The sequence below is a fragment of the Bos javanicus genome, chromosome 10 (genome assembly GCF_032452875.1).
Source record: "Bos javanicus breed banteng chromosome 10, ARS-OSU_banteng_1.0, whole genome shotgun sequence".
Lineage (NCBI taxonomy): Eukaryota > Metazoa > Chordata > Mammalia > Artiodactyla > Bovidae > Bos > Bos javanicus.
This window is the reverse complement of record NC_083877.1, coordinates 13,459,805-13,484,633: the sequence shown is the minus strand read 5'-3', so window position 1 is coordinate 13,484,633 and position 24,829 is coordinate 13,459,805. Positions and strand designations below refer to the sequence as shown.

The following is a 24,829-nucleotide window of genomic DNA, read 5'->3' as shown; positions in this document are numbered from 1 at the left end:
CCAGTGCCCCCGCCAGAGCATCGGGCAGAGGACCCCTCACTCACCGGGGCCCTGGGGTCCTGAAAATGGGGTTGGTGACCTAAAGTGCCAGAGACAGGGGCTGAGGGAGAATCCAAAACACAAAACAAACACACAACCGCCCCCAAAGGAAAAGTCCAGAGTCTGAATTTTAAACAGGAAGAGCTAGGCGTCAGACTCAGAGGAAGATAACAGGGCCTGGCTGAGCAAAGGGACAACAGAGCAGAACCGAGGAAAGCTGGGGGAGGACGTTCCGGCCCCACGCTGTGCCTTCCCAGCTCTCCCTTGTCCCCAGGGTGCAGGGGGCTGGGGTCCCCCTCCACCCAGTGACAGGGCCCAGGCCCACCCGGGGCGCCTTGGGGGGCCTTCACGGAGAAGCAGTAGGGTGTGCAGTAAAGAATGTGGGGTGGGGACATGTAGACCAAGGCAGGAATCCTTGGGCAGGTGACTTTCTGAGCTTCCATTTCTCCTTTTGAGAAATGGGACTATGAATACCCACCTTGGAGATCTAGACTGGCGAAGACAGAAATGGCCAGGGCTATTTTTTTAATCACCCCAGAGATCCCAGGGCCCACAGCCCAACAACAAAGGACTCTCTCCTCTTTTGGAAGCATCAGGGCTCCTGGTCCTCACCTTCTACAGGTCCTGGCAACCTGGTATTTCAAAGACAGACAGTACTTACGGGGTTAGACAGACAACCTCTAACCCATTCATTTGCTGGAACTGCCATAATAAATAAACACAGACAGGATGGTTTAAAAAGCAGAAATTTGTTTAAGCCTCTCACACTTCTGGAGGCTAGAAGTCCAAGATCAAGATGTCACTGGGGCTGGTCTCTTCCTCTGAGACGTCCCTCCATGTCCTGCAGATGGCCTCCTTCTTCTTGTGTCTTCTTGTGTCCTTCTACGGGGGTCTGTCCTACAGAATCTCTTCTCAGAAGGACACCAGTCACATCACATTAGGGCCCACCCTCATGGCCTTATTTTAGCCTAATTACTTTTTTGAAAAAATATTTCTTATTTTTTAATTTGGTTGTGGTGGGTCTTAGTGGTAGCACTTGGGATCTTTAGTTATGGCATGCGGGATCTGGTTCCCTGACCAGGGATGGAACCGGCACCTGCATTGGCAGCACAGAGTCAGCTACTGGGCCACCAGGGAGGTCCCCCTAGTTACCTTTTAGGAGGCCCTATCTCCAATGCAGTCATATTCTGAGGCACTAGGGGTTAGGACTTCAATATATGAATGGGGGTGTTGAGCACAGTTAAGCCCATAACACTCACAACTTCCCATCTGCCAAGCCACCCCGTTTCGGGCTGCATCTCAGAACCCTCCACCTGGCCCTGGAAGGAGCTGTCACTGTCCTGAAGTCCAGCTGTTTCTCCAGAGAGGGTAAATGGTTATCCCAGGTGACACGGCGGAGAAAAGCATCCATACCACACAGGCTCCTGCAGGACACACCCAGGGAGAAGGCAATGGGGAGAGGACCATCCCTCAGCCGAGGGCACCCACCGGCGACGTCATCACACTGCTGTGTTCTGCCGGCTCAGAAAATTAGGGGAAGCAAGACTTTGGTGAGGGCAGGGAGGGGACCTACGTTGGCCTACATCTTCCCCGGGGAACCGGAAAGCAAACGGCTTGTGCTGATGTGCTCTTCCTGTGAGCGTGCACTGCTCAAAGTGCTTCACGTGGGTTGACTGGTTTAAGCTTCACAGCGGTCCTATGCAGTATGTGACAACTCTTACAAGCATCTGTAGGAAACAGGCCCAGAGAAGTTAAGTAACTGGCCTGCGGTCACACACTCAACAGTGAGTGTGCTCATGGAATCAGTCCCCGGCAGTCTGCCTGCAGGGACTGTGATGTCGGCGGCAAGGCTCTACCGCAGGGGAGATGGCGTGAAATGACCCTAGCTGGTCATCTGGCCTGGCACTTCCATCACTTGCTGGGGGCCTTGGGCCTCACTGTTGTCAGCTATCATAGGACAGGTGAGATCGGATGCCTTGAGGCCCAGGCAGACTACCCCCTTCCCTCTTCCCTGCCCCTTCGAGGCCATCCTCAGGTTCCGAAGAGTAGTCTTGGACCTCGCTGCCGTGGAACAAAGTCTCCTCTCAGGGACTCGTGGTCTAGACGGCAGAGCAGGGAGTGAGGCCAGCCGTAGCCACAGGCGCTGCCCCGCGCCCTCCATGCTGTGTGGCCCACACCCAGGAGCCCCCAGCAGGAGGGGCAGCACTCTATGGGCTCTGCAAAGTGGTAAGTCTCTGAGGAGAAAGCCATCCCCAGAGCATGGGGCAGAGGCCCCATGAGCTGGCAGAGGAGGGCTTGGGTGCAGCTTCTCCCCCGGGCACCGTCCAAGTGCCCCCCACAGCCAGCATTGTCGCCTCACCTCCAGAAGGCCTCCTAGGCCTCTGGCTCCATTCCCAGCCTCCCAGCCGGGGAAGATGCCTGGAGGTAGGAACCTCAGGGTGTTACCCTATCTGTCACTTAAACTGCTTAGACCTACAGTGGCTGCTTCACCAAACCACAGTTTCCCCTCACCACAGATCCTCCACGGCACTGAAGGAACCGGGCACTGTCCAGAAACCCTTGCTGTTAAGGTGAACTGTTACTGAATATTGGCACATGAAAAATAGAGAAAACTGTGTAAAGCAATATATAAATATTATTCTATAGTCTTCCGCATACGTATACATGTAGATATTTTGAGACATACATAGAAAAAAGGAGCTCTGCCAAAAGGTTAACTATGGGTTTCCTCCATCCCTTCCTTCTTCCTTTTCCTTCTTTTCTCTCTCTCTTTCTTCCTTTTTCTGCTTCTGTTTCCTTCAGTTCAGTTCAGTTGAGTCGCTCAGTCGTGTCTGACTCTTTGCAACCCCATGAATCGCAGCACACTAGGCCTCCCTGTCCATCACCAGCTCCTGAAGTTCACTCATCTCACGTCCATTGAGTCAGTGATGCCATCCAGCCATCTCATCCTCTGTCGTCCCCTTCTCCTCCTGCTCCCAATCCCTCCCAGCATCACAGTCTTTTCCAATGAGTCAACTCTTCGCATGAGGTGGCCAATGTACTGGACTTTCAGCTTTAGCATCAGTCCTTCCAGTGAACACCCAGGACTGATCTCCTTTAGGATGAACTGGTTGGATCTCCTTGCAGTCCAAGGGACTCTCAAGAGTCTTCTCCAACACCACAGTTTAAAAGCATCAATTCTTCGGCGCTCAGCCTTCTTCACAGTCCGACTCTCACACCCATCCATGACCACTGGAAAAACCATAGCCTTGACTAGACGGACCTTTGTTGGCAAAGTAACGTCTCTGCTTTTTAATGTACTATCTAGGTTGGTCATAACTTTGCTTCCAAGGAGTAAGCGTCTTTTAAATTCATGGCTGAAATCACCATCTGCAGTGATTTTGGAGCCCCCAAAAATAAAGTCTGACACTGTTTCCACTGTTTCCCCATCTATTTCCCATGAAGTTTCCTTACACTGTGGTAAAGTCTGTCTAAGGGGCAATAAAAAGACAACTTAATAACCAAATATGAACAACAATATTAAAAATATAGAGAGAGTTTGGGTACCTCCCATAATAACTTTGTTAGAGAAGGAAATGGCAACCCACTCTAGTATTCTTGCCTAGAGAATCCCATGGACAGAGGAGCCTGGCAGGCTAGAGTCCATGGGATCACAAAGAGCTGGACACGACTGAGCGACTATCACTCACTCGTAACTTTTCTCCTTAGATGATTGTAACTAGCCTCCACCCTCTGGTTTTGTTTTGCTTTGTATATTCTCTTTATGAACCTCACACATGCCCTTCACTTTATAATTTTCAAAAAAAAGTCACATCTGCTATGTCAGTCCTCAGGGGCCAGTGATGACCACTAATGCATTGTGAAGATGAGGAAACTGAGGCCCAGGAAGGGCTGTGATTTGGCCCGAAGTCACCCTGCAAGTAGGAGGCAGAGTGGGCTTCACCACTTGCTTTTAGATCCCTCTGGTCTAGGGGTGCCCTCGGGGACATGGGGTGCCTGCACCAGAGCTTTAGACGTCCCAGGGCTGAAAGCAAAAGGCACTGGTGTGGACTCCTCTGGACCCAGTCAATCACTCGCTTGCTCTGAAGCTCTCTGCCTCAGTCTCCCCACCTGCAGAAGCACAAGCCTGGCCTTCTCCCTCTCCGCCCCTCATCCTAAGGTGGATAGAGGGCCCCCTCCTGGCGTATAAGTCCAGGCCTGAGCCACCTTCTAGTCTCTGTCCTTTGTCTCAGGCCTGGCTTTAGAGCCATTCTCCACCTGCTCCTCTTCTGGTGCCCAATCACTCCCCCAGGGCTCCAGCTCCTTTGTGGATGTGCTCAGACAGTGCACTGACTGGACAGAAAGGTGGGGTGGGGAGTGACCCAGCACTGGCCCGGGCTCCAGGAGCCTTGGGCTGTGGCTCCCCCGTCCTGGTTCATGGGGTGACCCAGAGCTGCTAAGCAGTTCCCTTCTCTGGGCCCAGTTGCCTCCTCTGTAACACAGAGGATGAGAGACGCACCTCCACAGTCCTGCAGAGTGAGCACTAGCTGAGCACAGAGCTGGATGAACAGAGACTCAAGCCAAATCCAGGCAGCAGCAAGGCTGTACCATGGACACAGAGGCAGGTCTGGGCAGACCACCACCCGGGGCCTGGGAAAGAGCTCTTGCTCGGCACCTGGAGGCTTGCTCCACCGAGCAGCAGGTGACGGTACCACGCCACTTCTCTGGGCCTCGGGTTTCCTACTGTGTGAAGTGGGAAGTCACTGAGAGGGCCCGAAATGGCCAGTTTTTATAAAACAACCACCACAAGAACAACAGTTTCTCTGGCTCTGCTGCTGGCCTGGGGGATGGAGAGCCTAGCCAGGAATAACAGTGGGCTTACGTGGGTTTGAATCTCTGCTCCCCCAAACCTTGCTAAAGGCTGGGTGCTTTTGGTGAACAAGATCCACAGAGAGCAAGTTCCAAGCAGGGAGGGGCAGGGCCATGTGGGAGCCTAGAGCACCTGGCCCCAGGCCAGTTTGGCCCCCAGGGACCTGGGGCTGCCTGCTGGCTCCACCGACTGAGCAATGTGGCCATAGAATAATAAGGGTGGCGTTAATAACAACCACCACTTATGAATCACTCACCTTGTGCCAGGAATGTTAAGTGCTTTATTTGAATTAACTCATTTAAACTTCAGGCAGCCCTGTAAGGGAGGTTCTATTATTATCCCCTGGTTTGCCAATGAGGAAACCAAGGCACAGGGAGGTCAAGGCACACACCCAAGGTGAGACAGACAGCAAGGACAGAGCTGGGGTTTCAACCAGGTGACCTGGTGCCAGCATTAACTCTTTAACCACCGTGCTGTGCTGGCTCCCAGGAGAATGGTCCAGCATACATGGGACCCTTGATCCCAGCTGATAAGCCTTCCTGCTGCTCCTCTCCCTGTGTGTATGAAGCGCTCCCAGCCCCTGACTGGGACACAACAGAGCGGGGGATACATTAACAATACAAGGTCAGGGACTTCCCTGGTGGTCCAGTTGTTAGCACTCTGCACTTTCACAGCCATGGCCGGAGTTCAATCCCTGGTTAGGGAACTAAGATCTCAGAAGCTGTGTGGCATGCCCCTCCCACCAGCCCCCCAAAAAACAAATAGAATACAAGTTCAGCATCTCAGTGTGACCCCCACAAGAGGCCCCACAGTGTGGTGGAGCCATCTGTCTCCTCTCTACCCCTCTATGTGAAAGTGAAAAGTAAAAGTGAGAATCGCTCTGTCGTGTCTGACTTTTTGCAACCCCATGGACTATACAGTCTATGGAATTCTCCAGGCCAGAATACTGGAGTGGGTAGACTTTCCCTTCTCCAGGGAATCTTCCCAACCCAGGGATCGAACCCAGGTCTCCCACATTGCAGGCAGATTCTTTACCAGCTGAGCCACAAGGGAAACCCAAGAATACTGGAGTGGGTAGCCTATCCCTTCTCCAGGGGATCTTCCCGACCCAGGAATCGAACCAGGGTCTCCTACGTTGCAGGCAGATTCTTTACCAACTGAGCTATGAGGGGCTGCTGAATCAGGCAGTTGCCATGACACATGATACAAAGAGCATACATCATGTGACCCTGCTTGCTGCTGCTGCTGCTGCTGCTAAGTCGCTTCAGTCGTGTCCGACTCTGTATGACCCCATAGACGGAAGCCTACCAGGCTCCTCCGTCCCTGGGATTCTCCAGGCAAGAACACCGGAGTGGGTTGCCATTTCCTTCTCCAATGCATGAAAGTGAAAAGTGAAAGTTAAGTCGCTCAGTCGTGTCTGACTCTCCGAGACCCCATGGACTGCAGCCTACCAGGCTCCTCCGTCCATGGAACTTTCCAGGCAAGAGTACTGGAGTGGGGTGCCATTGCCTTCTCCGAAATCAAATAAACCCACACTTAGAACAGGAAGAATGCTCCCAGAGGATGGCCACCATGGCCTCCTCTGGGTGGTAGAGTTTATAGTTTTCTCCTTAGACTTTTCTAAATGTATTACAATCCTTTGTACCATTTCTTCAAAAGGATTTAAAAAAAATTTTATAAAACATCTTAGAGCCAAAGCCAGGTTGGAATCCAGGTCTGCGGGGCTCCAAACCTTTACTTTTTCGACCTTTTCAGTCATATCTCACTGACATGCTGCCAGGAGGGCCTGGGCAGGGCACACCTTCAGGCTGAGGCTGGTGTGCTCCCAGGGAAGCGGCAGCTTCCGCCATCATCAACGCAAGGGTCAGCTGCCCTGCAGACTACCTTCCTTTGAGGGAAGGCAGTAGCTTACACATTCAACCTAAGCAGAATAATATGAGATACACTGAGATTATTTAGGCCATCAGCCCCCTCTGACGCCTTAAATCTCACCACTAACACTTACTGGTAATAAATAATAACAATAATAATTGAAGAAGGGAGTACTGGTGGCTTCTTTTTATCTCTATATACTAATATTTTGACCATGATCATATATTGCTTTACAGAAAGAAACTAATTTTCAAAATTATAAAATTAACAGAATTCCAAGCTTTCATTCTTACCCTGGGACATAAAGAGTTTCTTTCTTTCCACCTGCCATGTAAAGGCTCTGTGCTAAATGCTATACACACTATGTGTGTGTTAGTCGCTCAGTCATGTCCGACTCTTTGCAATCCCATGGACTGTAGCCTGCCAGGCCCCTCTGTCTGTGGAATTCTCCAGGCCAGAATACTGGAGTGGGTTGCCATTCGCTTCTCCAGGGGATCTTCCTGACACGGGGATGGAACCCAAGTCTCCCACACTGCAGGCAGATTCTTTACCATCTGAGCCACCAGGGAAGCCCACACACTATGGTCTTCATGATATCCTTGCAAGAAAGATGTCTCTATTTTGGAGTTGAGAAGCTAAGACTCTGAAAAGCAATAAGGCTAAGTGACTCACCCAAGGTTATACAGCCGGGAGGTCACCAGCCTAGATTCAAACTCAGGCCTGTCTGCTTCCCAAAGCAGGGGCTCTGTTCCTCTTTGCTTTCATATCACATCACCCATCACTGCTTTTTGAGAAGTCCTTGCCCCTCCTCCCTGACTTCCCTTCCAACCTGTGAATCCATCTCCCCCACCTCCAAGCCCCAGCCGATCACCATGAGAGGAACTGGTTAGCAACCTTTTACTAGGATCCTGCAAAATATTTGGGTCCAGCTGCCCACATTCATGCTGTAATTAGAAACAGAGGTCCATGGCTCAATGATGCCTGCCCCGGACCCAGGGCTAGCATCACATTCTCCAGTGCCTGCCAGGAATGCCCACCATGTAATTTCTGCCCTGTTGATGAAAGTTGTTCTTTGTCCTTCCCAAATCACACAAAAACCCCTTCCAAGGGGGCAAGGGTCCAGAGTTCGAGGCCAGCCTCCTGCAAATGGGAGGGATGGGCATCTGGGAAGGAGGCAGGGCTGGCAGCCCAGGACTGGGCTCGGCCCCTGGAACGGAGTGCATGGGCACAGAGCTGGCGCCCACACCTTTCCTCAGCTGGAAGCAGAGAAGACGGGGTCGGGGGGCCGAGGCCACACACCCTTCAAGACCGGGTGGGGCCTAGCTCTCCTGACCCCGGGACAGGCCCTCCGTCCCACCCCGCCTTGCGGGCAGGACTGGTGGGGATGGAGTCTTGAAGCCAGCTCTGCCACTCCCCTGCCCTGGGACCAAGAACAAACCTTTACCATCTGGGCCTTGGCTTGCTCATCTGATAAATGAGCACAAGGTGCCCACCTCCCCATGGGTCTGTGAGGACTGACTGAGAGTGTGTACCTCACAGATACAGCCCAGACCTGGTACCTAACACATCCATTTCCAGAGAAGGGGAACTTATATTTCATATGCTGAAGAACAGTGTGATTATTTTACAAAGAGAATGCATTCTGGGAGATTGTTGTTGTTCAGTAGCCAAGTCATGCCTGACTGCAATCCCATGGACTGCAACACGCCAGGCTTCCCTGTCCTTCACTACCTTCTGAAGTTTGCTCAAATTCATGTCCATTGAGTCGATGATGCCATCCCACGATCTCACTTTCTGCCCCTTCTCTCACCCTCAATATTTGTATAATTTTAAAACACTGAAAGTTTATCCTTTAATATCCCAGAGTGAGTCTGCAGCAGACCAACTCCTGGACCCCAGGCCTGGCTCTCTACACTCCCCCAGACCTCCCACCACAGGCTGACCCCTGGGAAAATGCCTCCCAGGGTCCCCCACCCTGGGCCAGTGCTGTCCCTGGCAAAGGGCTGGGGGCCACTTTTCCAGCAATGAGCCCAGCTCCACTGAGTGGGACGTAGTGGCAACAGCTGATAAGCTGGCCTGTTTAGTTCCGTCTACAGCTGGCCTGGGGGAAGGCCCAGGCAGCAGACATTTGGCTGCGCCCTCTTCCCCTTCCTGGGCCAGCTTGGTGCCCCTGGGACTGGGACAGCCCTTGTCAGGGGGTCCTGCAGTCACCATCCGCAGGCCCCCGGCTGGAATGAGCTGGGCATGGGGGAGGGGTGAGCACAGGCATGCGTGGTTGTTGGTTTAGATTATTTTATCTTTTGGTATAGGTATTACATTCCCACAGTTCAAAAGCTCCATAGGATTTCTAACCCTTTTCTCCAGCACCCCCTCCCCCAATGCTTTCCCCAAAAGACAACCGTTGTATATAAGCAAATATATGCATGTTCATCTCTGCCACACTGCCCCTTACATCCTCCCCGAGCACCCACCTGGGGGCCACAACCTCACTGCCTTCCAGCTCTGCCCACATGCGTTTGTCTGCTTGTGCACTCCCCTCTCCCGCACCTCTCCTTCACTCAGCTCATCCTCTCTCATCCTCCAGGTCTCAGCTTAAATGCCCTTCTCCTTTCGGAAGCCCTCCCTGATCCCAAGCTTCACTCACCCCCAACTCAGTGCTTCCATGACCCCCAAACTTTTCTGCTGGACAGCCTGGGATGGCCTCTTAATTATCTGTATCCCCACTAGATGGTAGGGTGGCCCACCAATCCAGCTCACCACGGACTTTCCCTGTTTGGGCACTGATAAACCCACATCCTAGGAAAGGGCTCTAGCAAAAAGGACAGCTGATCACCCTAGTAGATGCTGGGTTCCGTGAGGGCCTGGAAAAGCTCTGCCTTATTCACCCCATCTTCCCAGCACCCAGAGGCTCCATAAGTATTTGTGGCATTATAAAAACAATAGCCCACTATGTAGCAACTACTCTGTGCCAGGCACTGTTCTGAGCGCCTTATACATATAAACTCATTTACTCTCATAACCACCCAAGGAAGCCAACAAAGGTTCCAGGAGGTTAAGACACTTGCCCCAGGTCACAGGGCAAGTGAGGGGCAGAGCCAGGGATTCGAGGTCACTCTGGGTACGCTGCTATTCCTGGGTCTCTGAGCCTGACAGGTACAGGCTCCCGCAGAGGGGGAGCTTGCAGGAAGAAACCCCCCAGCTCCCCAGTCCCGTGGTGGACAGCACTGCCGGGGACACAAGCTCGCGGGACCTGAGGAGAGGCCTCACTTTAGCCTTGCACTGCGGGAGCAGGGTCCTCCTGGGACCAACACGCCTGGCACCCCAGAGCTTTGCTGCAAAGTTGAGAATTCTCTCTGCTGCAGAAGAGGGGAAGGCTTGGAAAGAGAAAATTAGGGGAGCGATAATCATTGTTCCCATTTTGCAGGGGAGCTTACAGAGGGTTCATAACCTGGCTTCTGAAGGTCTAGGAGCTCTGCACAGCTGCCTCTTCAACAAAGGACCCCCTTTTGCTTAAAAAAAAAAAAAAGAAAAGAAAATGCCTTTCCCACACACACAGCCTTTTCTCCACATGGAGTCCTGGGGCCTCAGCCTGGCCCGGTGCCCTCCTCAGTCTAGCTATGTATCTTTGGGCAGGTTCCTAGGCCTTGCTGAGTCTCTTTCCTTCTCTGTAAAGTGAGACTAATAGTAGTACCTTCTTCAGAGAATTGTTCGTGGATTAAATGAATTAATACATACGGAGTACTTATGATAGTCATATGATGTGAAAGTCGCTCAGTCGTGTCTGACCCTTTGTGACCCCATGGACTCTACAGTCCATGGGATTCTCCAGGCCAGAATACTGGAGTGGGTAGCCTTTCCCTTCTCCAGGGGATCTTCCCAACCTAGGGATCGAACTCAGGTCCCCCATATTGCAGGCGGATAACTGAGCCATAAGGGAAGCCCAAGAATAGTCATAGGGACAGAGTCTATACGGGCTTCCCAGGTGGCACTAGTGGTAAAGAATTAGCCTGCAAATGCGAGAGACATAATAGACATGGGTTCAATTCCTGGGCCAGGAAGATCCCCTGGAGGAGGAAATGGCAACCCGCTCCAGTAGGTGGGAGAATCCCATGCCGGGAGAATCCCATGGACAGAGTAACCTGGTGGGCTACAGTCCAGAGGGTCGCAAAGAGTCAGACACAACTGAAGCAATTTAGCATGCATGCACAGGGTGTATACAGAGTAAATGCTGGTAGACGTTGATTGATGGCATTATTTCAGGCTTATGGTGTCCTATCTTGCTGGAATGCCCTTCCCCACAACTTGGTGAAACAGTCTTCAAGGCTTTCCTGCACCTGTGGCTTCACACATGCCCCTAATGTGTCTGAGATTATGGGGTGCTCTGCACTTTAGAAGCTGTAGCTCCATCTATCATTCGTGGTGAAAGGACAAGGAGAACACAATCAACCCTTAACCTAATCAATTATAATAAAATGGGCATTGGGAACACAATGACAATGATTGTGGAGATCTGGCTAAGTGGCTTCTGTCAGGAGGTTGGGGTGGGGGGCACCTGAGCAGAGTCCAGAACAGTGTGTGATGATGAGAAGCATGGGATCAAGGGTTTGACTCGGTTTGGATCCCAGCTCCTGTGTAAACTTCCTGGGTGACTCTGGGCTCAAAGTCACCTGTTCCTCATCTGGAACATGGGGGAACAAGCACCATCCTCAGAATGCTGTTAGGAAGACACATTTCATGATTCAAACAAAGGCCCTTGAAACAACAGCTGTGAAACCTCATGCAGGGTACTAGCCAGCTAAGCATCATTGTCCTCATCTAAGATCTGCAGATAAGGAAATGGACTCAATAAACCTAGCTCACATCATGCTTTAGAGCAAAGTACCTCACCTGAAGCCTGGACAGTGGTAGGGGTTACAGACATGATACTTCCCTCTTCCCTGAGGAGAGCAACAAAAGTCAGTAGACCTGGGCCTTGGGTCACTCCTTAGTTGCTTTAGGCAAGTCACTCAATTTAACTGGGCTAGAAAAAGGAAGGAAGGAGAAGGAAAGAAATAAGTGAAGGATAGGAAAGAAGGGAGGGAGGGAAGGGAGAGAGAAAAAAAAGAAGGAAATGAAAGATGAAAAAGAAAGCAACATTACCACCCCTAGCCAACCACTGTGGGCTAGTGCAGGCTGAGCAGACCAAGAAAGAGAGTGCCAGATGGCTGGGTGGGCAAACAGTTAGTGGTCATCCACTCTGTGTATGCTTACCAGAGCTTCCCCAGGTGAAAATCCAATTCCATGTCCTCCCCTGGATCTTCCCAGCCTGCAAACCAGGGATAACAGTTCAAACTTTACTTGATAGAAATTTGCCACATTAAAATACAGGGGGAAAGAAAAACAAAGTTGGAGGCCTCATACATCTTGCTTTCAAAACATATTACAGAGTTACAGCAACCAAAACAGTATGGTAATGGCATACAGACAGATGTTTACACCAATAGAACAGAATAGAGAGCCCAGAAATAAACCCTTGTGTATGGTCAGATGATCTTCAACAAAGATGCCAAGACTACACAATGGGGAAAGGATAGTCTTTCCAACAGCTGGTGTTGGGGAAACTGGGTATCTACATGCAAAAGAATGAATTTAGATTCTTATCTAACACTATATACAAAAATCAACTCAAGATGGGTAAGACCTGAAACTATAAAACTACTCATAGAAAACTGGGAAGGAACTTTAAAACATTGGAGTTGGCAATAATTTCTCAGATATGACACTAAAAGCACAGGTAACCTAAGCAAAAAACACATGTGGGAAGACACCAAACCTTAACATTTTCACACAGCAAAGAAAACAGAGTGAAAAGGCAACACACAGAATGGCAGGAAGTATTTGCAAATCATATATATAATAAGGGGTTAGTATCCATAACAAACCAATAGCAAATAAATACATAAACAACCCAATGAAAAAATGGAAAAAGGACTTGAATAGACTCTTCTCCAAAGAAGATATATAGATGGTCAACGAGCATATGAAAAGATGCTCAATATCACAACCATCAGAGAAATGCAAATCAAAACACAACAAAATATCATCTCAGATCCATTAGGATGGTCACTATCAAAAAAAAAACAGAAAATAACAAGTGCTGACAAAGATGTGGAGAAATTGGAACTGTTGGTGGAATGTAAAATGATATAGCTGCTGTGGGAAATAGTATGATCTTTCCTCAAAAAAGTTAAAAATAGAATTAGCATGTACATGCGTGTGTACTCAGTCAATTTAGTCATGTCCAACTCTTTGCATCCCTATGGACCATAGCCTGCCAGGCTCCCCTCTCCATGGGATTCTCCAGGCAAGAATACTGGAGTGGATGATCCAGCAATTCTACTTCTTGGTATATGCCTTAGTCTACTTGGGTTGCTATAACAAAATGTCATAGACTGGGTGGCTCGTAGTTGTTCCTCATAGAAAATTGTTCCTCATAGTGCTGGAGGCTGGGGATCAAAGATCAAGCTATCAGCATGGTCAGGTTCTGGTGAGAGCCCTCTTCTGGGTTGCAGAGTGCTGATTTCTCACTGTGTCCTCACACAGCAGCAAGCTAGGGACCTCTCTGGCCTCTTCTTATAAGGATAAGGGCACTAATCCTATTCGTGAGGGCTCCACCCTCATGGCCTAATTACCACCCAAAGGCTCCATCTCCAAACACCATCACATTAGGATTAGAATTTCGACACAGGAATTTGGGAGTATAGGAACATTCAGCCCATAGAAGTATATATCAAAAGAATTGAAAACAGGATCTTGAAGAGATATTTGCATATCCATGTTGATTGTAGCATTATTCAGAAAACTGAAGAGGTGAAAGCAGCTTAAATTTCCTTTGAAGAACTAAACAAAATGTAGCCTATATACACAAAGGAATGTTATTTAGCCTTTAAAAAAAGAAAGAAATCTTGTCATAAGTTACAACATGGACAAACCCCAAGGATATTATGCTAAGTAAAGTAAGTCAGCCAGGAAAAGACAAATACTACATGATTCCATTTATATGAGGTTTCTAAAGTAGTCAAATTCACAGAGAAAGAAAGTACTATTAGACTGTGGTTTCCATAGGCTGAAGGAAGGGGGAGATGGGAATACGTTCAGTTGATATAGAGCCTCTGTTATGCAAGATGAAAAAGTTCTGCAGATCTGTTATATGATAGTTAACACTACTGCACTGTACACTTAAAAATGGTTAAGATGATAATTTTATGAAAAAAAAAAGGCACAAATCTTAAAAAAAAAAAAAATTGTAGTGGGGTTGGGTCCCATCATCCAAACCCAAATTCTGGTGTTTGTCCACATTTTCTCCTTGCAATCGCAGTACAAAAATACAACAGTATACTTCAGGAGAAAAGATACTCCGTTGTTTTATCCTTGCAAAAGCAATAATGCACAGTGTAGAAAAATGCAAACAAGAGACGTGCAAAAATAAAACCCCCTTCAGCACACCCCACTTTAGCAGTCAGCCAGGTCCTCCCAGCCCTTCGACACACTCACAGACACAGGCTGTTCCTTCTCACAAAAACTCAACCGGGGATCATATTGCCTTGCAAACTCTCTTGTTTTGTTGTGTGTGATCAAATCTGTTTGTCATTTTCCCAAACTCCAACAACACATGCTGCTGCAGCGAGCCAGAGGTTAGAGAGAGATGGGGACCTGAGAACACCCCCTCTCTCCTCCCACCACCAAGAAACCCAGAACAGGCTGGCAGGAGCCTCTCCACAGGCTCACCTGCAGGGAAGGAAGGGTTTATAAATCTCACATTCAGAATTTCTACAAATGAAGCCGAAAATGTCAAACTACACAAATGGGCAAACAGATTGGTGGTTCCCAGAAGTAGAGGGTGGGAGAAATGGGTGAAGCTGGTCAAAGGTATAAACTTCTACTTATGCTCTGGGAATATACAGCATGGTGACTACAGTTAACAAAGCTGTTTGGAAATATTCAAGGAGCAGGTCCTAAAAGTTCTCATCATGAGAAAAAAATATGTTAGGTGATGGATGTTAACTAAATGTATTGTGATGATCACATATATATGTATATGTGTGTGTATGTATAAATATATATAAAGTATTATTGTTGTTGTTTCACTAAGTTGTGTCCGACTCTTTGCGATCCCATGGACTGTAGCTTGCCAGGCTCCTCTATCTATGGGGTTTCCCAGGCAAAAATACTGGAGTGGGTGGCCATTTCCTAGTCTAGGGGATCTTTCCGACCCAGGGATTAAAACCATATCTCTTGCATCTCCTGCATTGGCGGGCAGATTCTTTACCATTAGCACCACTTGGGAGCTCAGCTGGTGAAGAATCTGCCTGCAATGCAGAAGACCCCGGTTGGATCCCTGGGTTGGGAAGATCCTCTGGAGAAGGGATAGGCTACCCACTCCAGTATTCTTGGGCTTCCCTGGTGGCTCAGCTGGTAAAGAATCCGCCTGCAATAGGGGAGACCTGGGTTCAATCCCTGGGTTGGGAAGATCCCCTGGAGAAGGGAAAGTCTACCAGTCCAGTATTCTCGCCTGGAGAATTCCATGGACTGCATAGTCCATGGGGTCACAAAGAGTTGGACACAACTGACCGACTTTCACTTTCATTCATTATATTGTACCCCTTAAATGTGTATAATATTATATCTCAATAAAACTGGAAAAAAAGAAAACTGGACAAAACCTCTTGCCCCCTTTCAGTATATATACCCACTTTTCTTTACGTTCAGGCAAACATAACCAACATTTATCCTAGTGAAGTCTTGGAGGCTTTCTCTCTCTCTCTCTCTCTCTCTCATACACACCACACACACACTTTCTTTAAACACAAAATGGGATCATACTTTACACACTACTACACAATTGCCTTTTTATACCTAACAGAACAGACAACCGTGCAAGTTACTGCACAGAGATTCAACAAGCTCCTTCTTAGAAGTCTACAGTATCCATTGGCATGGATGTAACCAAATTCATCCACTCATGCCCTAAGAGGCAGACATGGGGACTGTCACTGTGAAGAGCACTAGAGTAAAAAATAAATTATTTTTTTTTATGGATATTATTTTTTATGGATAGTTCTGAAAATGGAATTGGTGGGGCAAAGGGCATGCCCATTTCTATTTTAATAGTTAGTGCCTGGTGAAAAATTGTATTTTGTTTATGGTTTTATTTGCATCTCCCCAACAAATGGGGAGGAGGTCTGCCTTTCTCATGATTGCATTTCCTCTTCTGTGAAGTAATTTCATCCATTTTTCTATTGTTTGTCTTTTCCCAATTAGTTTGTAGGAATTCTGCATGAGGGGTCTTGAAGGTATGAGAAAAGTGAAGCTCTTATCTATCTGTATGTAACAAACACTTCTCATCTATGATTGTCTCTAGACTTGTTTACAGGGCCTCTGACCATGGAGACATTTAAATACCTGATATGTTCTAATCTGTCTTTTCCTTTATGGTCCTGGTTTCCTGGCTTTCTTGAGAAGATCCTCCTTACTCTCAATATTGTATAAGACTTTCCCTAAACTTATATTTGTACTTCTAATTTTTCATATTTCAGTCACTTATCCAGATAGAGGCAAGTCTTTTTTTCACTTATCATGTGCATCATTAGTTTATGTTGATTATCTCACTCTTTTTAAATGCTGCATCGTATTCCACAAAGGATATAATGACATTTAACTTGGAGTATTTGGGGGTATTGAATTTAGTTCTAAATACTACTTAATAATAATAATAGCTACCAGTTACTGAGTGCTTATTATATGCCAGGCACAGACCTAAACACATTCCACATACTACCTCATTTAACCCTCACAACAGTTACAGGGTAAATTCTATCATCATTTTTTAATAAATGAGGAAATATATCTTGTCAAGATTACACAGCTAGGAAGTAAGTGGTGCTAGGATTCTAGCCCAATCCAAGTTTGAAGGACTTAAAAATCCCAAGCTCTTAACATACCGTGTGCACTTTCTCTAGTATTTACAAATGTGACCTGAAATACTCCATATTTTCATTTCTGTAAGGATGAAGAAAGGAGGGAAATAAACACTTCTTACGTTCTTCCTCTGCCCTCAAACCCTGTACTAGATGCTTTCACAGGCTGTCTCCTGGAATTCCTATGAAAGTCCTCTGAGTGGTGAGGTTATCCACCTCCCAGAAACAAAAAGGGAACTTCAGTGAGGTTAAGACACTTATTTGAGGTTTGTTGATGGGTTCACGGTGGCACCATGGTGAGTACGAACCCAGTTCCATGCAATTTGTGTATTCCAACTTTTCGCTCAGAAAGATACGTTCACTAGCTTTACAGATGGATGGACCCACCGTTTTCTGCTTTTGTCTTTTTCTTTCACTGCTGTTGAACTATTTCCTTGGGATACATTCCCAGAGTGAGATTACTGAGTCAAAGTGTATGAATACTTTTATGGCTTTCTGTCTATACTGCCAAATTGCTATTACAAAGGGCTGCACCCTTGTTTTCTGCCACCAACTCTACGGGAAGCTTTATGGCCTACAGATTCCAGTACTTAGGTGGGGAAGCTTCCCTTCCAAGGGGTGTCACACTTAACACAGTAAGCCCTGAGCAGAAGCGGTTTAGGGCGACCTGATGAATAAGCACTCTATCCCACCCCGCCCCTGCCCAGCCCTGATGTATAGTGGGTTTAGGGATTGACTGCTTTTGTTTTGTTTTGCATAACTTTGCCTCTCTTATGAAATCCTTTAAAACGTGACTAAAATGGGATTAACCATAGTTAGGCTTGCCTTTTAAGAAAAGGACAAATCTGACAAACACCCTTTTCTGATGCCGTGCCCCTTGGGGAAAGCGCTCCCGCAGCTTGGCCCCAGAAGGGGCCGCTCTAAGAGGGACATCGGGTAGGGGGCCACCCTGGGAGGGGGCATCTGGGTGGGTGGGTGGCTGTCCGGGACGGGAGGGGGCGGTCCGCGGAGCGGCAGGGGCGGGGGTCAGACTTGGGCCCCAGCTCGCTGGCGGGGGCAGCCGATGATAAGGCGGGAGCAGCCAGTCGCCACGGCGGCCCCGGCCTGGCGGGAAGGCGGGAAGGGGCCCGGCCGGGCAAGAGCAGATAACGCCCGGCGCTCGGGCCGCCGAGACTCGGAGACGCCGTGGCCGCGGGAGATAGAGGCGCCCGAGTTCGGGCGCGGCTCCCGGCTCCCAGTTCCCAGCTCCCGGCCGCCCCACACCGCTCCCCCCAACCCCCCAACACACACACCAGCCGCGGCAGGTCCGGGGGCGGTGGCGAGGCCCTGAGGGTCTCGGGACGTGCGAGACCCGGGACCGCCCCGCGACCTCAGCGCGCTCATTGCACCAGGCCGCCACCCGGTCCCATCAGCGCTGGGCCCCTGGCCCCTGTCCAGGTCGGCCCCGGTGACCCCCAGACAAAAAGTCTCCCCATTCCCTCCTCTGTCGACTCCCTCCTCTGTGAAAGGAGGGCACTCAGGAATCGTCATTACTGTCTCAACACAGGGCGTGCGGCAGGCTCTTTACAGTGTCCAAGGACTTCTCTCTGTTACCCAGCTTGGCTCTCCAAGAGCTCCAGAGGAGAGTGCTTGTTTATGGTGACACTGCCTGCTTCTCACAGATGGGGGTCAAGGAACTGGCCCTGAGCATCCCCACAGATGGGGATGCTCTTTGGGGCCCGAGAGAGCCACTCTTCCTTAACCCACAAAGAGGGGCCTTTCCCCTCTGGAGGCTGACAAGGAAATCTCCAACAGTGGCATTTGCATTTTGCCTTTTCAAATTCCTCAGATTCCCCACATAAAACTCAGTTGGCTGCCAGACAGCCAGGGAGGAGGAGGGCTGGGAGAGGCTGCATAGGGGCAGCCAGGAGCCATAAATTGGCCCCGGCTCTCCAGCAGAGAAACAACCCTGGAGGTGGGTGGAAATTCACGCACACAGGGAACCTCCCTTTAATCACCCCACTGCCAAAATTAAACATCTCCTGACAGCAGCCAGCCGGTCCGGACTTCTCCGCCTGGCATTCAAGGCCCTGCCCATTCTGGCGCTGACCCTCCTGTACCTGCTAGGCCTGCGTAGCACCCCGTCCACTGGATACAGTTTGCCTGTCATACGTCTCACCCTTTGGCTCCTTGGCAATCCTAAAGCCTTCTACTTTCTTCCCCACTTACCCCGAATAAGTATTTACCTCTTCTCGGTGACTTCCTAAAGGATTTTCAAGGGTTTGGTCTATTTTTTGTTTTGTTTCTTTCTTTGCATTGTTGTTCAGTGGCTTAGTCGTGTCTGACTCTTGGCGACCAGCACGCCAGGCTTCCCTTGTCCTTCACCATCTTCCAGTCTTTGCATTAAATGACCTCAAGAACCATGCCCTGAAGTAAGATTGGACTCCTCTTTATTATAGCCACCATTGATTGCATGCCGACTATATGCCAGGGCATTTCGTATAGTACCAAATCCTATCATCAACTCCAGTGGGTAAGAGATAGTCTCCCATTTTACAGATGAGGAAAACTGATCTTGGCAAGGTCCAGGATCACAGAGCCAGGAATACTGATTTGGCCTAACTTCATATTCAGGCAGAACGTGAGTAAAAGGCAACTGACCAGGAGACCTTGGTTCTTCTAGGCATTTTGTACTAACTCAGCTCTTGGGCAAGTCCTTCTCTTTCTCTGGGCCTCAGTCTACTGACAGCTGACAGTCGTGCTCCCCCCCGGGGGGCAGTTGAGGGGCTCTGCAGAGAGCCAGGCATGAGGCTGGGCCTGCAGGAACCCTTCCTCCGGGGGAAACTGGAGGTTACAGTACCCTGCTTTTCTCCCCTAAGAGAAAACACTGACTCATGGAAATTGAGTATCTGCCCCTCTCCCAACCCAGGTAGGCCTCTCCTGAAAGTCAGTGGTCCATTTCCTTTTGGCGCATGGGCAGTACTGTCAGTCCCTGGAGCCCTCAGCTTTCATTCTTTGTTGCCTACCCCCAGCTCCTGCTGGTGCCTCCTCACCCCACTCCCAGGCTCTCAGGACCCCTCTCTCCTCCCACATTCAAACTTGCTGAAGAAAAAGCCACTCCATCAGTCTGTTACAGTTGTGTGTGAATGAGGTCAAGTTAGTAGCATGTTCTTCCCAAAATATGCTTGTTATCAGCCTGGGATTCTGGCAGTTACTAATTTGGGGTAATACGTCCCTCCCTCTCTCCAGGCAGGAAGGCTGGCCCTGTCCAGTGCATCTGGAGTTCCATATTTTTATATTTTTATTGGTTTTTCCCCCTGCCCTCCACATCCTGAGCTGGGGGAGAGGGTTTATAGGAGCCCACTAATTAACCAAGAACAGAAACCTTGTTTCATAAATAAAAGCTTAGATACACTGTAGGAATAGAAATCCAGCAAGTTCCCTGTAGAATGTTCAAACCTCAAAAAGAAATCCCCCGCTGCCCCAGGGTCTGGGCAGGTGAGCCCCTAGGGGCATGGAAGACCTTGGTGGGGGCAGGGGCACTGGCTGTCCCTCAGGAGAAGGGAGGTTCCTTGGGTTCTAAACTGAGCTCTTTTGCAGCCCGGCCTTCAGCTCATGGTGGCCCACTCTGTGCCCATTCCTGCCCCCGTTGTACCAGCCCTTCCCAACTCTGGGTCTCTCCACTGGGTCTCTGGGCAGAGGGGAGAAAAGAGTTAATGCAAGCTGTCCCCTGACCCAGGGTTAGTGGGCGTGGCTTCCAGTGTGGTCAGATGGGGTGGTAAGACCTTGGGCGAGTCCACTGTTGCTCTCCGGACTTTCCTCTGAGGAATGGAAGGTACAGGTGAAATGAGCCCTGAGGCCTCCCACTCTGAAGTCCTGCGCTACAGTTTATAAAGGAAGCTGTTCTGGAAGCTGAAGGAAGATCCCAGAGCTCACATGTAGGTGGCTGCAGGCTTAACCCTCAAATCTCTTCATATGTGGGCAGCTCTTCATCCTCATGACGACACACAACAACCTCTACTATTATACCAATTTCAGATGTGGGAATGGAGGCTTGGTGTTTGACCTGCCATCCAGACCCCATGAAGAAAGCCAGGCAGAAGGGACTTGCCCCTTTCTGCAAATGTTCGAAACTGAGGTCTAGAGAAATCCAGCAGCTGTTACAGTCCCGGGCCTTGCTCAACCAGGTAGCAACCCCTGTAAAGCAGAGAGTGCGGGCCAAGGGACCATGGAGACCTGCTTCCCTCCTGTTTCTCTGCAACCTGAAGCCAAAGGGAAGACAGCATGGTTGCTCTCACTCCCAAGGAGAGAAATCACATTAAAACCACCCCTGGACGAACACCTACCTCCTCTTCCCTGAGAGAGCAGTGGCCTCTGTGGAGCCATCTGGTGGTCAGGCCTCATCACTGCAGAAGCTACAGAGCCTGGGAGGCTAAGGGCCTTCTGGTCAGATTTCGCAGTTTCCAGAGACAATCTGCAAGAGAGGTTTAAACCTGGATCATAAAGCGACCTGAAGAATTCAGAGAGGCTGGTTTGACTGCTGGAGCAGCTTCCACTCCACAGGAAGTATTTCTTCCAAGAAACTGGAGAGCTGGGCTGCGTGCAGAAGCATCTTGCATTCCCTCCCCACCCAGCACCCCGGAGATAGCAGTGCCCATATCACAAGGGGAAACAGAGGCCTAGGAACCCAGCCCTTGATCACAATCATGCAGCAAATAAGGATGAGGACAGGCCCCAGGATTAGTTCAGTGCTTACTGTGTATATCAAAGCCTAGCCTGCTGTGTGATCTTGGACAAATTATATACCGTCTCTGAGCCTGTTTCATCTGTGCAGGTCAAACGACATAATGTATGCAAGTTGCTTTGCACAAAATAATGAGCTGTGCCTATCTTTACTGTTCTGATAGATATTTCCACTATTACTTCTCCTCACCTTCTCCTTGGTAAGGGGTCCTTGCAGCCCTGCTTCACAGAGGACACAAGACCTGAACATCTTGCCCTGGAATACATTAGTAAGTGGTTGATCAGAATTCCAAACAATGGCTGTTTCAGGAAATGCACAGTGAAGGCATACGGGGCACAGAGGTGTGATGCTAGAAGCCTATTTTTACTATCTTTATATAATTTTTAAAGGTTATGCTCCATTTACAAAATGCTGGCTATATTTGCCATGTTGTACAACATACCCTTGAGCCTGTCTTACACATAATATAGTTTGTACTCCTATTCCCCACCCCTATGTTGTGCCCCCAACCACTGATAACCATTGGTTTGTTCTCCATATCTGTGAGTTTGCTTTTTTGTTATATTCATTCGTCGTATTTTTTAGATTTCACATATCATATCATACAGTATTTGTCTTTCTCTGTCTGACTTATTTCACTTAGCATATTACCTTCTAGGTCTAACCATGTTGCTGCAAATATAAAACTTTCATTCTTTTTATGGCTGAGTAGTATTTCATTGTATATATGTACCACATCTTTTTTATCCATTACTCTGTTGACGGACCCTTAGGTTGCTTCCATACCTTGGCTGTTGTAAATAATGCTGCTATGAACATTGGCCCTGTGGATAAGGGCACAGCAACCCACTCCAGTATTCTTGCCTAGAGAATCCCATGGACAAAGGAGCCTATCAGGATACTGGGCTACAGTCCATAGAGGCGCAAAGAGTTGGACACGACTGAAGAGACTTAGAATGAACAAAAAAATGAATACTGGAGTACATGTATCTTTTCAAATGAGTGCTTTTGTTTTCATCAGATATATGTCCAAGAGTGAAATTGCTAGGTCATATAGTAGTTCTATTCTTAGTTTCTTTGAGAAACCTTATACTGTTTTCCATAATTGGAAGCCTATTTTTAGATGGTTCCAAAAAAGAAAATATAGGAGAAAAAGAATGATGAAGCAAAATGGGACAGAATATAAACAATTGATGAATCTGGCTGCAAGTTATACAGGAGTTCTCTGTTCTATTTTTGCAACTTTTTCATGAATTTGAAATTATATTCCCCAAAAGGTTTTAAAGGCCAGTTATTTCAAAATTCCACCTAGTCTCATCTACCACCCTCCTGGGAAGCAGATGAAAGTTCCAGCCTCTCAGCGATCCTTGCTTCTGACTGGTGGCCCCATGCCTGAGGCCTCGGGGGGGATAGGACTGCTGGTAACACCCTGCAATCCCTCCATAGGGAGTCAGAGGTGCCCCTGCCCAGTGGCTAGCATCACCCCAGGCCCCCAGGCCTTCTCAGGGCTTCTCCTCGGCCTCCCCATTTCCCAGCCCCGCCCTCCCCTACCTCGCTCCCGCCCAGGTCCCAGTCAGGCTGTGGTGCGAGGTCGAGGTGGGGTTTATTTATAAGTTCCCGCTGATTATGAATCACTGGAGGAACTGCCTGCAGACTGGAGACAAAAGTCTGGGGCCGCCTGGCCAGGAGGAAACACTCTTTACATTTGACTTTCCCCTTGGCACAGGCCACTCTGCGCCTGGCCTGGCCAGGATCTGCCAGCCCCTTCTGTTCTCAGAGGCAGAAGCGCATTTGCCGCCAAGTCTTGTCGGCCTGTCCGCCTTGCTGTGTAAACAGGACCCGGGGCTGGCGGCCCAGCCCCGCACTGGAAATGAGCCTGCCTTCCGCAGCCCAGCCACTTCCTCCTCACATCCGGAGACTCCTCAGAGTTCAGATGAGGGCTGGTGGGCAGGAGTGAGGAGAAGTTAGGGTTTTGCTCTGCTGGGGTCTTCATCAGCCTTGATGGAGGATCAGTGGACAAACGGAGGAGCAGAGGACTCTTAGGCTGCCGTCAAAGCCCAATATAAATGACCCCACCTCTGGGAAATCACCTCACTCAGGGTCTACCCCCCCATCATAGTTTGTAGTTTTGTTACCTTCAATTAATACATATTCAGCACCTACTATGGGACTTCCCAGGTGGCTCAGTGGGTAAAGAATCCACTAGCAATGCAGGAGATGCAAGAGATACAGGTTCTCCCCCTGGGTTGGGAAAGCATGGCAACTTATTCCAGTGCTCTTGCCTGGAGAATCCCATGGACAGAGGAGGACTACAGTCCATAGGACTGCAAAGAGTCAGACACAGCTGAAGTGACTGAGCATGCACACACATGTAGCAGGTTCTGTGCAAGGCGCCTGTTAGGGTTACATGGAGATATCCTATTCATGTCATCATTACTTCTTTTGATTCTTGAGGGCAGACGGAGTTCATGTCTGATTCATGATCCCCCTCATCCTACAAAGTGCCTTGCATGGTTCCTGAACACAACAGAGGCTCAAAATTTTTCATTGCATTGACCTAGATTAAACAGGGGCAGGCTTGTTTCTCTTTATGAATATCTGAACCAGGTTTTATATCTGAGTAACTTATAATGTAAGGGATTTGATTTCAGAAAGTACTAGAAACCCTCCTCCAAACCTCACTCAGAAACATCTTCCCCACTCCTCTGAGACGTCACCACCTTTGAGGCATGCTTCTCAGTTAAGCATACGTTCTCCACCTCCAGATGAAAGAAGGGAGTTCCCTCTGGATGGTTGACCTTATATCCCCATTTTACAGAGGAGCAAACTGCAGTTCAGAAAAGCAACGTACTTGATCAGGGCTGGTACAAAGGAGAGACAGGTTTTGATTGATTGTTTTGTTTGGCCAGGCGGCATGTGGGATCTTAGTTCCCCAACCAGGGATCAAACCGGTGCCCCCTCCACAGGAATCATGGACTCTTAGCCACTGGACCACCAGGCAATTCCCTAGAGATGGATTTTAAGCTCAGCTATCAGCAGCTAACGTCTAGGATTCTTCTCAAGTTCTCAAACTGTCTCCCTTTTATCTGATGCCATCTCTCAGCAGAAGAAAAAGAGAAGGGAGAAGTTCCCAGGGAGAGGGAAGCATGGAAGTCAACTTCAGAAGCTTGCTGGGCCAGCCATTCCAGGTTATGCCCACTGCAACCTTCCAGTTACAACATTCATTAATAAGCTTGTTCAACAGATGGCAAAACTGAGGCTTGGAGAGGCGTGATGGGCTCAAGGTCATCAAGCTAATGGTGGCAGCCAAGACCGTCGTCAGGGCCCCAGCACCTGTAGACAGCCCCAGGTTGGTGAGTTCCACAGAAAACCAGGTTATCAGCCCAAGTG

General features: G+C 49.0%; 1 protein-coding gene across 6 annotated transcripts in view; it reads right to left on the bottom strand.

Moving 5' to 3' along the window:
* Positions 1-769: 769 nt before the first annotated feature.
* Positions 770-24,829, bottom strand: part of LOC133255665 (uncharacterized) — a 63,759-nt gene continuing 39,699 nt past the window's right edge. For 3 of the 6 annotated variants that reach the window (XM_061430157.1, XM_061430154.1, XM_061430158.1), the window contains 4 exons: positions 21,629-21,694; positions 21,042-21,169; positions 12,011-12,065; positions 3,359-11,780 (listed from right to left, as the gene is read on the bottom strand). In XM_061430157.1, the coding sequence (XP_061286141.1) occupies positions 11,738-11,780; positions 12,011-12,065; positions 21,042-21,169; positions 21,629-21,694 (292 nt within the window). In that variant the 3' untranslated portion in view covers positions 3,359-11,737. Of the gene's footprint in view, positions 1,767-3,358; positions 11,781-12,010; positions 12,066-21,041; positions 21,170-21,628; positions 21,695-24,829 lie in introns of those variants that run through there. The other 3 variants (XR_009738999.1, XM_061430155.1, XM_061430156.1) reach the window with 3 other exon arrangements.